Genomic DNA, 14749 nt, shown 5'->3' on the forward strand with positions numbered 1-14749 from the left:
ATATTGCCCATTTTCATTCCCCGGTTTCTGTTCCCAGGCCAAACTCTGGCCCACAAACCAAGTTCAGCCTGGGCACACAGGAAAGGAGAGCTCCAGGGGGTGGGATCAAGGTGGGGACAGGAACCTGCAGCACCACATTCCCAGGCAGTACCTGGTCCTGCAAACCTGGAGGGGCTGCAGCCTCCAGCAGAAGAGGTGCCCTTCCCCGGGGATGGAAGCAAGCAGCCATCTGCCTGGGGGGGCACACAGGGAGGGGGCACGTCCAGCCCCGTGCTTATTGTGCTTCCTGCATGGGAAGAAAGTTTCTCCTCTGCTGTCTGGTAAGCTGCTAGCAATCATCAGGCAGGCAGGTGGTAAAGATTCATATCCATCAAACAATGCTATTTAGTTTGTAACCTGTGACTAAATCTGGTGTTAGCTTTAATTTCAGAGTCTGCTTTAGGGCTCGCTTGTTAATCTCTATGCAAAGCAGATGAAATGAATATGCAGCATTTTGGATGTAATTGTACAGCTTCAATTCAGCACTATAATTTTCCAAACAGGATCTTGCAATCAAGCTTCTATTCATTAGTGTATAAACAATTTAGTTTCTCAGCTCTCCAGTATGCCAATCATTTCAATGGAGTGAGCATCTCTGACAAAAAGAGGAGGAAAGTTTCCTTTGTGTAACAGAGGTAAAAGTTGCTCTATACTCAGGCAATTCCTGCCTGGCAGCCCCCAGGCTGGTTCTGTGGAGGCTGCTGCATCCAGGGGCCCCTCAGCACCAAACGCTGCCCACGGACAGCAGCGCCACATTGCAGTGCCAGCACCTCCCCACCAACACAGCCCCCGACCATGGGTGGTTCTACCACTGAGACCCCAGAGGTGAGCACGGACCCTCAGGACACAGCCAGGTAGCACCATGGGCAATCCCCTGTGCTCCAACCAATGTGTCCAGCATGCGGTTGCATCCCTCAGAGGCGAGGTGGGACCGGAGCCTCAACAAAGGGAAGCGCCATCGGCAGAGCCACTCCGCACGGGCTCCGTTTCCAAATGAATATCGACAGCGCTAATTACAGGCCGCCATGCAGACAGCTTATTAGCTTGTCACAAAAAGACGGTATTGAACTCAAAGCCCGCGGTATTCACGAAGCGCAGCAAGACGCTCCCCAGACAGCACAGCGAACCAGGCAAGCGAACAACCTCCAGCAAAACTAATTACTTCCTGATTGTCTACGGCCACCCACTGGGTATAATAGTATAGACTAAATTTGGCATATACATAACTAAGCACTCGGCACCAATTTGGCATACAATAATCATCCTCTGTGTTGCATAATTAAAATCTGATCATTTGGAATAATCATTTCATATTCCCGATGCTGGGTGAGGACTGCACGGCACAGGGGTGCAGGATGGCTCATATGGTGCTGCCCAGCCCGTGGGCACCGCATGGCCTGGGCTGCAGGGTCACCCCATTAAGACCTCCCCAAGTCCCCCCGGGACCATCCGTGCCCATGGCCAGCACGCTGACCTCCCACAGGCAGGCTGCTGACCCCACGCCTGTCCGGCCCCATTGTCATCGCACGTCTGCTAAAGGCGTTTGGAAAGATGGGGCAATAAAAAAATAAAATAAAACAGAACGTGTGTGTCTAATCCATTAACTTCCCCTCACGGGCTCCCCGGGGATCCGGCGAGGAGGAGAAAGAATATGTGGATATTGCACGCGCCCTGGCACTTTGTCCCTGGGCCAGCCCTGCTGCTGGCCGCTGCCACAGCTTGCGCCGTCCCAGGCTCATAAATCAGCACGGGTGACAGCGTTTCACAGCTCGCTTCCCAGCCAGGATATTGCCATTCCTGCTGATTACACAGCCAGAGCGCGGGGGAAGCTGCATCTCCCACTTCCAGGAAGGGAGGCTCCGCAAGGAAAACGCATTGATAAAAAGAAGAACGAAATCAGCTTTGTTCACGTTGCGAATCTCCCATTGTTCCTGCTGTGACCGTCAGCCGTCGCTGGAGAAAGTATTTCCTCAGCAATAAATCTCCTGGGCTCCTCGGCAGCCCTCGCCTTGGCACCAGACCCTCCTTGTGTTGTTTTGCAAGAAAAAAAGCTGCTTCTGACACTACACCAGCTCCACACAGGAGCCCTGGCCACGGGACTGATCCTGCACTGACTGCTCAGCTGGTTTTGGTGACAGAGAGCAGGCAGCTGGAGAAGCACCCTGGGAGGAGTGTGGGGCATTTCAAGGTGTGAGCTCAGCCCCAGGCCTCTGATTTCAGGAGACAAGTGCTGTACCCAGCACAGGGGGGTGTTATCCTGGGGGACCCTGCCCGTGTCTGCAGCTGGCACCACCACAGGACATGCTGGTTCATGGGCCCTTACTTGTCCCTGCCCCTCGCAGCACACCACAGCTGCTGCCACGCATGTGCCCCTGGCCAGCACATAGCAGCTGGTGTGGGCCAGGGAGTGCACATCTGACCATGGCCACGCTAATCCCAGCGCCGAAACGCAGAGCTGGCTCCTGCCAAGAGCTTGAAATACAGGAGTCAGGCTGACAGTTGTACAAGAAAAATAGATCAAGTTTCCAAGAAAATACAAGCGAACTGATCTGATTTTCATCAGCATCTTCAGCTGCCTTTCGGGAAGCCCCAGCCCTCTCCTCATTCCTGCTCTCTGCTTTACAAACCACTTAATTCATTGTTGCTTTGGAAACCCTCACAAAGACCCTCTGCATCCCCCAAAATAACGAGCAACAGATGCTGCTTTGACCTCAGCAACTTCCTGGAAACATACATTTGTCAAAATAAAAATAAAAAGATTAATGTGAGGAAGGCTCTTAAATTATAAGAAAATAGCAGACATGAAGCCTGGCCGCGCATGCCTGTCATTTGTAATGGCTGCACAGTGCCTGGGAGGGCGGAGGAGCCTGGGGTCCCCACATCCTTTGGGATCCCTCCCAGCTCTGCTGTCTGTCCCCTAGAGCCAGGAGCAGCCACAGGACTTGGGGCAGTCAGCCTTTTGAGATAGGGTGCTCGAAAAGACAGCAGGTTTCATTCTTGCCCTCCATCTCTGGCCACCCAGCACACACTAGGGCTCACAGAGGGCACAAGCAAATAATCTGTGGGTGGATGGAAACCCCCTGGTCTTGGGGCTTACAGCAGCCACGTAAGTAGGCAATGCAGCACGACACAATACAACACAACAGGGGCACTCACCAGCACCTGTGGGCAGTCAGGGCCATTCTGCAGGCTCCACACAAGCAGAGTCCCTTTTCCCTCTCAGCTTTATAGGATCAACCAGCAATGAGCTGTGGGGCTGGGCCACCTGTGTGCAGGTTGGTACACCAGGGCTCCCAGTTTTGTGCTGCTGCATGGCAGCATGTTGCCTGAGGGTTGTCACTCCTTCAGGGTACTTCCTGCCCTGAGGACGCAAGGGGTGCTCAAGTCTTAGCAAGGGGCTGTGGCCCCATGGGAAAACACTGTGGCATGGTAGCAGCAGGACTGAGGCACTCGGCCTGACCGAGCCCCACGTTGTGACATCCTGCAGCCCAAACCCACTGCTGCTCTCTGCCCCCTGCACAGCCCTGGGGTGCACGATGGTGGCACGAGGTGAGAACAGCCCAGCTGCTCAGTGCCAGCCTCATGGGGTGCCGGGTGCTGTTGTGCTATGAATGCAAATCCTGACCTGGGCTGGGGGCCCTGTCTTCCCCCACCCCAGTGTAATGCCTCCAGTAGCTATGGTAACTGCTATATACATTTACATATTCTTCCAGTTAATCACAGGGACATCCACAGCAACTGTCTTTGCCAGTGGTTGTTTTCGTTCTTCTGAGCACAGGCTGCAGAGCGTGTCTACAGCCTCTACCCAACAACAGCAAGTCTTCCGCATTAACCCTTCCCCACAGCCCCCACACAGCTGCAGCCCTCCCATGCCCCCCGAGTCACTCAGCACTGGCACTGCATGTCTCACAGTGTCACCATTGCAGCCTCTTCCCCCAACCCCACGGAGAGGCACAGGGGGCCCTCCCAGCCCTCCACTGGTGCAGTCAGCAAGGGATGATGAGCTGGCAGCCCCATAGGCCACAAACCCCCCAGATCCCCTCCCTCCTCCCCCATCTGTTTGCCTACCTGAAGCCAAAAGCAGTTACAGAAGGCAGGAGATGCCGTTGCACTGTGTCCTGTAGCCTCTTTCCTGCAGCTTTCAGCGCCATCATGGTGGGGCCGCACTCTCAGCAGCCCATCCAGGGACTGGAGCGACACGGGCCGGAGCAGCGGCTGCCTCAAGAAGGCCTTCCCCTTCAACACGGCATTAAGAAGCAGCAGGAACTCGTGGGTGCCGGCAGGTGCATGTGGGCACTGCCAGCTCTAACAGCGGTACCAGCAGCCGCCTGCGCCAAGGGCTGATGAGGGCAGGCCCAGCGCGGCGCTCCAGGCTGAGCTCAGGGCCGCCTGTGGAGGGCGCTGCCTCAGCCCGGCCGCCATTTTCTCTCAGTATCCCTCGCCCAGGTTTTGCCCCTTTTTCCCTTTACATGTTACAGCTGGCGGCACCTTGGCCACAGAAGAGTTCATTTGCTGAGTTAATAGGAGGAAAGCCATCAGAGCAAACCGTCCTGACTGATATTGGCATCGCAGGGAGCATGGCGCAGAGCTGCGTGTGGCCACGAGCAGCAGGGCAGCTTCCGCACGCAGCCATGCCCAGCACCCTGCTGCCAGCCCTGCACGCTGCCCCGGGGTGCTGCAGGGCACTGCCGTGCTGCCCGTGCATGGAGCAGCCCTCCGCAGCCCTGCTCCACCACCACCACTGCAGACCCCCCGCTTTCCTCTGCCCTTTCCACTGAACCAACCCACAGAAAGTTTTATAAACTTGAGGAAACACGAATGAAAGCAGAAGGAGCCCAGTGCCGAGCCAAAGCGTGACCTCAGCAACCTCCCCATTTCATCCAGCCTGGGACCTCATTATTATCTGTCAGCATGTGCTGAGCCTCCTCCTTTGGGGCCACACCAGCCCCTTCCGGAGGCCCTTGCTCCTGAGCCCTGTGTTATCTCTGCTGCTTCCAGCCCTGCCTGCCCTGGTGGCTGATGCCAGGACAGGGCCCAGTGCCCACAGAGGGGACGTGGGGACAGCAGCAGTACCAGCACTGAGGGGCACAGCAGCACAGGGGATGGGGCACGACGGAGCACAATTTGCAGCCTTAGTACTGACCTGCCTGGCCAACAGCAATGCAGTGACAGGCCGGGAGTGTTTGGTGCAAAGGAAGGAAATGGAAGAATTAAATCCACAGATTTTCCCTGCTTTTGTTCTCCCTCCCGCCTCCGCTCTCCTCCTTGGCCGCTAGCTCTTCTTGCTGGATGCGTAGGACTCAGTCCTACCCAAGCAAGCTGGAAACGGGGTCCATCAGCTGAAAGCAATTTACTTTGAAATCCAGCTGCCAGATTTTCCTTCATTTGTTTACTTTAAAATGCTTTTTTAAAAGCCAAAGTACACAAGGCAGCCAAATTGCTGACATGTGTGCCGGGCCGGTACCCCGCAAACGCTGCATTCTTTCATGTCCTCCTGGGCTCAAATCCACTCATGTTTATTTAAAATACGTAGAACACTTCAGCACTATTAAGGACCGTGTTCTATAGTAAATGGAAAAAGGCTTCCTCGCAGGCCATGAGGAGAGGGAAAGAATCACTTCAATTCAGTTTTGTTCTGCAGTACTTTGCCCAGCCACCCACAGCTCACCATCGCGCTCAGCCTGGCGCCAGCACCCAGCAGCACCGGGGACATGGCAGCCACCATCCTCCACAGCACCAAGCACCTGGAGTGCCTGGGTTTAGGCCTCTCCCTCAGGGATGCACCAGGCAGCAGTGGCTGAAGCAAGTTAGGGTTGGAGGTTCTCTGCTGCTTCTGGGCATCCCAGCCATCCTGCTGCACCAGGAGGCGGAACAGGAAGAGAATGAGGCCCACCTGGTTTAATTACAGATGGCACAGTGCACCCTCTCTATATATGATAAAGATGCTGGCACAGAGAGCAGGTATTGTTAAGGACAATAATAGGTAAATGGAGGTAAACATGGAAGTAAATAAACTTAGAACTTTAAAGCATATTCACAATGCAGATATTTAGGGAAGGAAGGAGCATGGGATGGGAGTTTTCTGCTAAGGCTCCTTAAGCCGTTCCTCTATGACACGGCCTGAACTCCACAGGGTAATGTAAGGGTGTACATCAGAAAGCAAAAATGTCAAGATGCAGCAAGAAAAAATCCTCCAGGCTGTTGTCACTGCTCAGGCATAAGGAAAGGCAGAATGGCAGCAAACATGGAAAGAAGGAGGGAAGGAAGGCTCACATGTTTAGTTCAGTAATCTGTATCACCACCAGAGATGGACAGTGGTGCTGTGAAAGTGTTGTAGCATGCCTCTGGCAGACACATTCCTAGAAGAAAACGCTACTGACACAGACAGAATTGGTCTGTTTTGTTTTGCAGCAAGAAGTACAAGAAAGCAGAAACCTCCATGTATTAACTGTTAATAATTTAGAGTGCAGCACCTTCATAGTTTTATCGTAATTACCCAGACCAGTAAATCTTCAAAAGGATTTTCTCCAACGGAATTCCCAGACTATAATTATGTCATGCCCTTAACACAACTGGTTTCACTCATGGTTGGAAGAAACAAAGGCGCTAAGCAAGTGATGATGGGGAGCAGAGCAGGGTTTGCAAGGACAAGCACTGAGCACTGGAGCTACGTGTGCCCTGGGGACTTCCACTTCTGCAAGCTAATTCCCCTGGTTCCCGGGCTCCCTGCACACACATATTGCACCACTGCAGGAAAAGTTCAAATCTGAGAGCTGGCTTTTGCCTTCACAATCTCTGGAAGACAAGAGAGATCCGTTTTGTTCAGAACGGGGAAACTCTTCCAGGTCTGCTCAAAATGCACAGAGCTCAGGGTGCCACTTCTCACCTCCAGCTTCTCTAACAGGGACATCTCTGTTCTCTATGGGCTATATGGGCAGTATTCGCAGAGCAAAGTGGTTTAACAGCTGCAGGGCGAAGTGAGGAGGGTAGGGCTGTGCATAGCTCCTTTTTCTTACTCTGAGGAAGGAAAGCAGTGAGCAGGGTCTGCGCCTGTCCTGGCCAAGCACAGCTTTGCCCAAGACCCCTCTGAGGCACCTTTCAAGGACAAAGACAGTAAACAAGGAGAGAGTTCTGTGCCAGGTGGAACCACCTAGAGCAGAGAGGGGAGGGAAGGGACATGCCGTGCCCCAAGGGCACACAGGAGACAGCAGCAGGCAGGAGGGGGAGCTGGGCTGCCTGTTCCTTGCACAGGGCTCTGCCCTCCAGCCCACACTGCTCCCAGATCGCTCAGTTCTTTCCCCTCTGCAGCACACTGGTGTAAAAGCAGAAAACAAACACCAGAGCCTGTAACAATAAAAGAGCACAATAACTGATAGTAAAGACTTGGCAGCCGCAGGGAGCCAAAAGCTTCTTGGAGGGGGTTGGATGGAAGCTGAGTTTCCCTCCCTGCTTGCATTGTATTTCTTTCCTCTGCCAAAATGTGCTTCCTGAGTCTTGGGCAGAGCTCTCTGCTGCTGACCCTCACCTTCCTCTGTTTAGCCTGGAGCGCAGGCTTGCCACGAGCGCCTGAGGCCGCGCCTGGGGACAGGCAGAGCCTCCCGCTGCGTGCACATGGCCAGGGTCAGGCCTGCTGTCAGCAGCTTCCTGGAAACCACAGCCAAGTTGGGCCACACCTGACTGTGTCCCCCAGGAGCAGCCGGGCAGAGACCAGGCACGGCAGCCCAGAGAGCGGCTGGAGAGCGATTACAATTGCCATGGCTGATGCTGAAGGGCTCTGTCCAGTCCTTTGCTCTTGGACAAAGACCGGTCACGTTCCACTTGGCACAGCTGTAAGCAGGCAGCAAGAACAAAGCAGAGGTCAGACAGTGCTCTAATCAAAGAGGTAATTCTGACTCCGTTTAAATTCTAGCTCCCCATCGCATGGAAGTAGAACGTTGCACTACTCATAAAGAACTGAACCACCCTCATGGTGACTCATGGTCCTTAACAGAGCTGCCATGCTGATTTTACAAACATTAGAGCAATGCCTCAGAGTCAGTGTTTTGTAAGCTTTAACCTATCAACTTCGGAGCAGACCCATAGCTCTTTTAGAAAGCTCCCTTCCCCTGTATTTTATTTCCTTTCTTGGTGCCAGAATCAAAGCCAAAGGCAAGCTTAACAAAGCAACAGGCACGGCCATTTTTCCCAGCCCTCAATTTTGCTGATGAGAAGGGAGAAATTAATTTAAACCCTATCAAAAAAGAAAAAGCTGTTCACTGTTTTGTGCTGCAGAAGTGTTAACAAAACACTTGCTTGATCCATCCGCATTTGCCAGCCCAGCCAAGAATACAAGAACATGCAGGTCAGAATCCTTTTGTTTGAGCATCTGCAATAAACAGATGCAGACAAACGTGATCTAAGCTATTTCCTAGGCAGTGAGGGCAGCAGTAACGAGGAGATGCCTGGGATGCAGGCAAGATAGAATGGCTTTTCTCTTATTAAATGCTCTTCTTGTTTTGCTTTCAGTCTTCTTATTCCTGGATCCAGTCAGATAAAGCAAAACTCTTCACTCCCAGCAGCTTCTGGGATGTCCCAGCCCTGCAATAGCCCGGAGCAGCTCCCATGCAGTCAGCAGGCTTGGAACACACAGCCTTGCTGTCATCAACCACAGACATCACACATAAGAGGAACCTGCACCAATGCACACGTTAGGCTTGCCAACACTTCTGCAGTATGTGCAAGGGAACTGAAGAACTTGCCTTTGAAAGAGCAAGAAAAACCCAAAAAGGAATAACACCTGAGCTGCTGAGAAAACCGACCTGCCTTTGGTACCTGAGAACCAGCCCCCTTTCAGCACCTGCTTGCTAGACTGATTTACTGCCCTAACATACAAAGTAATACTGCAGACATTTTGCTCGGCTGTATTTTCTCTGCTCTTCTCCCTTTGCCAAGGTACTATCTGTACCATTCCCAGCCATGCAGGAGATGTCTCAGAACAGACTGACATCAAGAGCCCACTGAGAAGGGCTCGTGTGCAAAACAACACAGCCACAAAATCATTAACAGAACAGCAAGGTTACATTTAAGACCACTCGTTAAGATCACATCTATCCCTAATAGAGCAAATAATGTGTTTTTACATGAAGTTAAATACTGCAGTCAACTTGCTTCCTGTGTTTGACTGTCACCCACCACTAGCACTGGCCCAGCAGGTTCAGAACTGCACCTCATCCTGCAATCTGCAGCACCAGGCACACTCCTCTGGATTCAGAGAAGCAATTAAATTACACTGGGATTTCCCAACCTCTATGTACTTTGGCTGTCTTAATGTCCTTAACTGGCATCAAACATGATTCAGACAATCACTTTTTCAACCCACTTTCCTCCCTCTTCTTGCTTCACACTCAATTCAGTAGGTTTTTCTTCTATGTAAAGGAAAAAAAGATAAGCTGAAACAATGCTTAAGTGAATTTTGTAACAAAAAAATATTTAATCAAGTTACTATTAGCAGTACTGAGTTAGCCTTAGGACTTCCACAATAACAAGACCTCCATGCAAATACCCAAAGATCAACTTGAAGCAGCCACAAGAGGGAGTCTTAAATCTCCTATTAATACCCAGACGGATTCCACTTTCAAAATGCTTTTAGTACAGAAGTAGACAGCAAGCCTTCAAAGACAAAAGCAAAACAAAGTTATTGTGAACTCCCAGTTTCCTCTTTGCCTTCACAGAAATATCCTCACTCCAATGGCAAAGATTCTTCAAAACCTTTGAAGCTTTTTCTCCACTTATAAATGGGAAAAAAAGAAAACTCCTCTTCATTGATCATGGCTCCACTCTAGAAACAACTGAAGTCAGAGGAGGAATACATGAAAGGCTTTTGTCCTAGGAAATCAAGCTCACAAATGTCTGGGAGGCTAGTTCAACCTGAACAGAATCCTAGAAGTCTGTTGTTGGGGTTTTTTTTGTTTTAAAAAGAATGAATGACACACGATAGAATTATTAAATAGGCAGGAGAGCTTATAAAAATAAATAAATAAATTCCTTCCCGCTACTTTCCCAGATGAACAATCTGGTGGCTGTAGGCCAAGAGGGTCTTGCTGCTGGACTCCCCTCATTCTGGCTAGCAGGACACCTCCAGCTCTTTCATCCTGGGAAAGGAGCAGAACCATTTGAAAGCAGAGGGCATCAAACTGCCAGTATCTTGCAAGGGTACTTTCTCCTTGGAACAATGTTGTGATGGTAGTGCCCCACAGTAACTGAGCAACGCACGCTCCTCCCTTACTGAGACTAGGAATCACACAACGATGTCTCTCTTTTCCATCCACACTGAAAGGGAGTGGTTTCTCCCTAACGCAGACCACAGCACAGGACAGACTACCATTACTTTGGCTTGAAGTTCTATTAATTTCACACACGATTAAAAGCTCTGGCAGAGCTTAGAGCCTACAGCATAACAAATAACACTTCTCACATTGCCAGTAAAATATCTGTATTGAATCTGTGTGCGTCTGCTCTCCATCTGCCAAAAAAATGTCAAGATACATTCCTCAAAAATAGTTTTATGGTCTTTACTCAATCTTGACATTCACTTGTTCTAAAGTTTCCAAAAAAACATTACAGCTCCAAAGGGAGAATCTATGTTTGAGTAAAGCCACACAACAATTCTCAACAGAAATAGCTACATACAGGCACTGTCCAAAGCACCAAGAAACAGACCTCTGGCAAGACTTGTTGTGGAGATTCAGCCAAGAGATAAAAGCCATGAAGTAATTACCTCCAAGAAGTTAATGAAAGAAGTGCCCATAGTACGGCTGAATTCTACTTGGCTTTACAATCACTTCATTATCCTCCTCTGCTGCTTTTGTAAATTCACCTTCCCACTCCTGCATGAAACTCAAATGGGAATCTAAGAAAGCAGTTAATTCTAACTTTTAAACAAGATCAACACCTCATTACAGCATCAACAGCCTCCAACCCAAAACACAGTAGATTCAGCTGTCAGGAAAGACGACTAGACTTAAACCGCTGAGGCTGCAGCTCAAATCTTTTTTCCCCCCTTACAGTACTAGCCAATGTAAGGGTGGGATTTGTACACACATTCCCCCCCCCCCTACTTATGAATATAATTCTTTTCCAAATGAATTTAACAGGAGAAAAATTCAACACCTAAACCTCTAATTACGGTCAGGGGTTGACTACAAGAAGGTCCGCTCAAAAGCAGACATTCAGTTCCAAACTGCTTCATACAATATGCTGACAATTTTAAGCTATTATTTACTAAATCTTGCTAGTATATAAAATATATTTTTGTAAGGTTGCCCAAGTATTGGAGTGGGTCAACAAGATTAGATGCAATTCATGTTAACATCACAGGAAAATGCATCTTCTACTTGATGATACTACAGATGAATGTAATTAGACCTCAAACTTCCCCTAATTTCAATCTCTGGGGAAAAGAGGTTATTTTTCTTCAGTAATATATGGCTGCTCTGAACTATCGGCAGTCATCTGTAAGGAGAAACTGCAAAGGTTTAGACAAGTAGGTGTTAAGACAGCATGATATGTACATTAAAATGCAAACATGCATGCCACAGCACCTGCTTTCTGAGTTTCAGTCTACATACCCAAATAGAAACTAGCAGGAATCCATCAGCCACACCACACACAAGCTATTTTTAGATAAAGGTTATATAATTTTTCCTCTGGCTCCATGGATCCATACTTCAGCTACAGATACATTACAGCTTAATCCTACCCCAAACAAGGGGATGGTAAATCTTCAGACCCTGATGTCACTGTTAGTCTACTCAAGGACTAAAGCACTATCCAAGTCTTTGTAGTTCAGACTACAGAATCTGGCCCAGGTCAAACTGAACGGCACATGGCTTTATGAAAGCAAGTCCATTTGTTTTTTCTGACCTTTGCAATTGGGTTCTTGTCATTGAAGGAGAATAGCACAGGAAAGACTAGAATGATGAAACATAAGACTTGGATGCTGCAGAAAAGAGAAGGTAGTTGAAGAAAGCTGCCATACTCCTCTGCCAGAATCAGTGAGACAGCATGAAGGATTTGCCACAAACCCCAAGTGAAGTCCTTCAGCCAGAAGATGAGCACCTTCTTAAACCATTTAACAGAACAAGATCCATTAGAAGACGATCTTTCTTCAAGGAGTTGAAAGTTCACCGTGATTTTCTGGTGAAGTAGTTTGTATTCCCCATTAACAGAAATAAACAAAAGCAACTACCTTCCCGCACAAGGCTTAAGTAGCTGGTAAAGAGAAGGATCCTGTTATCAAAAGCAGTACTGTTCTCAAACCCATCATAACCACCAATTCAGACTAACAGCTTGCTCCTAGACAGGTCCTAGGTAAAAATCTGCACAATTACTAGTTGCAAGATTGTACAGGAAGACATTAATATCTTGTCAGCTTCCGAAGTTTTCTTGATGTAAATGACAAGGTTCTCACACTGGTTTTTGATCATTTGAAACAGCAAAGATATATATTTATACACATCTCAGACATGGGCTGGCAGCCACTATCAAACAACCATCACTGCTGGCATTAAGATGCCCCCAGGACTGTAGGGCTACAGAGCACACAGCACAAAGTGGAGATACCCACACATCATAGCAGCTAAGAAATATAGACACGTATGTTTAAAGAAAGTCTGCTAAGTCACATAAAGTTTTGTTTGTTTTTTTCTTTAATCATTAAAGTGATACTCAACATGTACTGGACAATTTACATTTGCAATCAGTGTATCTTTGCATTTTAGTTATGGCACAGTTTGCCCACTTTACCACGTCCAGAAAAATAACCTACTGCCAAATGGAGAAGGCTTCAGCTCTCCTTCAACAGGTGGATTGGGCTCTGGCCTAGGTCTAGAATGATAAGCATTCTCAGGCATAGGTCGGTCTGTCTTCACTTTTGTGACCTATACAGAAAAAATAAAGAATTACACAACTTCTCATAGCATTTAACAGAAAAACTAGGTTAAGGGAAGCACCACCAGCCCATACTAAGGACACAGCACGGACTGGATGAGAGACTCCAATCTTCAGTGTTTAAAAAAAAAAAATGTAGCAAATGGCATTTAATACATAGCTGTGTCACAGTTCCACAAACACGTGAGATTCACTGCTGAAGGAAGGGTCTCTGCATTAAATAAAAGTAAATGAAGTGGAGAAGTATGAGCACAGCGCGGGTCTTCCAGGGATGCTAGAGAGTGCTGAAAGAGCACTGAGCTCTAGTAAAGCCTACAGGCTTCCAGTGTTGAGTTCATGTAACACCTGATAAGGTGGGAGAAAAGTCTGACACCAGGTCTGGAAAAACACAGCTAAGGAAAAGTGGAATCTAATTACCCAATCAGAAAGGCAGGCAGTTACCTTAGAGAGCTGTCCCAGATCAGGTCTCACCCAGCCCAACTTCTCCATCACACAGTTATCAAACACTGCCTGTTGCTTTCGGCATCGACGGAGCTCCTGCAAGTTGCTGTAGTCAATGCATGTCCAGTACTCAGTGAATGGCTCTGCACAGTGTACCTTAATCTTCCTGTAAGAGATTGCAGAAGGAAAATTGTTGGCACGTGGTATAGATTTAATGTTCTCCTCTTGAGTAAGAGAGGAACCTCAATTTAATTCAAACCTCAATTTCTCAGTTCTCCTAGTTGCAATTCCTCACACCCACCTAAGGCTGTCAGAAGTCAGTATCTGAAGCATCATTAAACAGAACCTAATGCCAGCATCACGGAAGTTTGCACCGCTGTAGTTGCTGCTATCCCTGCTTGTAACTTCACCAATATGGGGAGGATGTTTTTGCAAAGTAGATGGACACGACTTCCCCCATGTGATGATGTGATGTTCCTTTCATTAACTAATGTAGCATACACCACACAGTGTTCTAGTAACTCCCAATCACTTCCATGTTGTCACCTCAGAAAGGAGGGAGGCTCTGATTACTGTCCATAGAAGAGGATATGCTCTGAGCAAGCTGTCAGGTGCTCAGCTGGCAGCCTAAGAACGCAGCACTGACACTAACACATGCCCCATCTGTACTTTTGGCACAAGTGGTCAATTCTGGAGCTACTGGAATTTTCACATTAGTGTGCACGTGAAACAGACGGCAGTGTGGAATGGCAGCTTCTTTTCCAGGTTTCATAACGCGCCCATAACATTAAGGCTCTGTGCAGCAGTGAAAGGACAAGGTCAACTTCAAGCAGGCAGATAAAGCAAAAGGCACAGCGCTCCCCACGGGCTGTGCCCTCCCTCGGCGGCACCGCCTGCCTCCCACAGCCCATGTCGGCTGCAGAGCGCTGCGCGCCCTCCGTCCACCCGCTGACCTGAAGAAGTCGAGCGCGCACTGGTTGACCTGCCGTCCCTCCTGCAGGCACTTCCGCGGGTCCTTCTCCTCCCAGCGGCACAGCATGAACTCCTTGTTGGGCCGGTCGCACTGCGAGCCGTAGTGGTGGGCCGCGGCCTTCAGCACGGCCGAGCTGACCGATACCTGCAGCGGGACAAAGCGGCGATAGCAGCGGCCGCCCCAGCGGCGCCCGGCGGGGCCGACGGCATCGCGCGACTCACCTCGGGCACATCCAGCTCCTCCAGGGAGGGCAGCCGCACGGTGCCGGGCATGGCGGCGCCGCTCTCCTTGAGCTCCCCTCGGCGCCCGCCCGCCACCGCGCACGCGCCGCCGCCGGGAGGGGAGGAACGCGCATGCGGCCGCACGGCG

The 14749-nt window shown here is 49.6% G+C and overlaps 2 protein-coding genes across 2 annotated transcripts in view; both read right to left on the minus strand.

The window, feature by feature from the left end:
- Window positions 1–4318, minus strand: part of TTLL11 (tubulin tyrosine ligase like 11) — a 76165-nt gene extending 71847 nt beyond the window's left edge. Inside the window, exon 1 of the mRNA XM_072352518.1 lies at window positions 4108–4318. The gene's annotated coding sequence lies outside the window, so the exon portion shown is untranslated. The remainder of the gene's footprint in view (window positions 1–4107) is intronic.
- A 5168-nt stretch (window positions 4319–9486) lies between these two features.
- On the minus strand, window positions 9487–14749 carry NDUFA8 (NADH:ubiquinone oxidoreductase subunit A8). Its single transcript, XM_072352494.1, has 4 exons — window positions 14602–14749; window positions 14361–14524; window positions 13408–13573; window positions 9487–12956 (listed from the first exon to the last, which is right to left on the minus strand). The coding sequence occupies exons 1-4, from the start codon at window positions 14650–14652 to the stop codon at window positions 12819–12821; spliced, it is 519 nt and encodes a 172-aa protein (XP_072208595.1). The 5' UTR covers window positions 14653–14749; the 3' UTR covers window positions 9487–12818.

The sequence above is a fragment of the Excalfactoria chinensis genome, chromosome 18 (genome assembly GCF_039878825.1).
Source record: "Excalfactoria chinensis isolate bCotChi1 chromosome 18, bCotChi1.hap2, whole genome shotgun sequence".
Lineage (NCBI taxonomy): Eukaryota > Metazoa > Chordata > Aves > Galliformes > Phasianidae > Excalfactoria > Excalfactoria chinensis.

What these genes read in the sequence shown, in the direction of transcription:
- NDUFA8 (XM_072352494.1), bottom strand. Translation starts at nt 14,652, where the DNA reads ATGCCCGGCACCGTGCGGCTGCCCTCCCTGGAGGAGCTGGATGTGCCC. An exon ending in AGGAGCTGGATGTGCCCGAG is followed by an intron (nt 14,525 to 14,601) that starts GTGAGTCGCGCG and finishes GTCCCGCTGCAG; the next exon opens with GTATCGGTCAGCTCGGCCGT. An exon ending in ATCTGGGACAGCTCTCTAAG is followed by an intron (nt 12,957 to 13,407) that starts GTAACTGCCTGC and finishes TTTTCTGTATAG; the next exon opens with GTCACAAAAGTGAAGACAGA.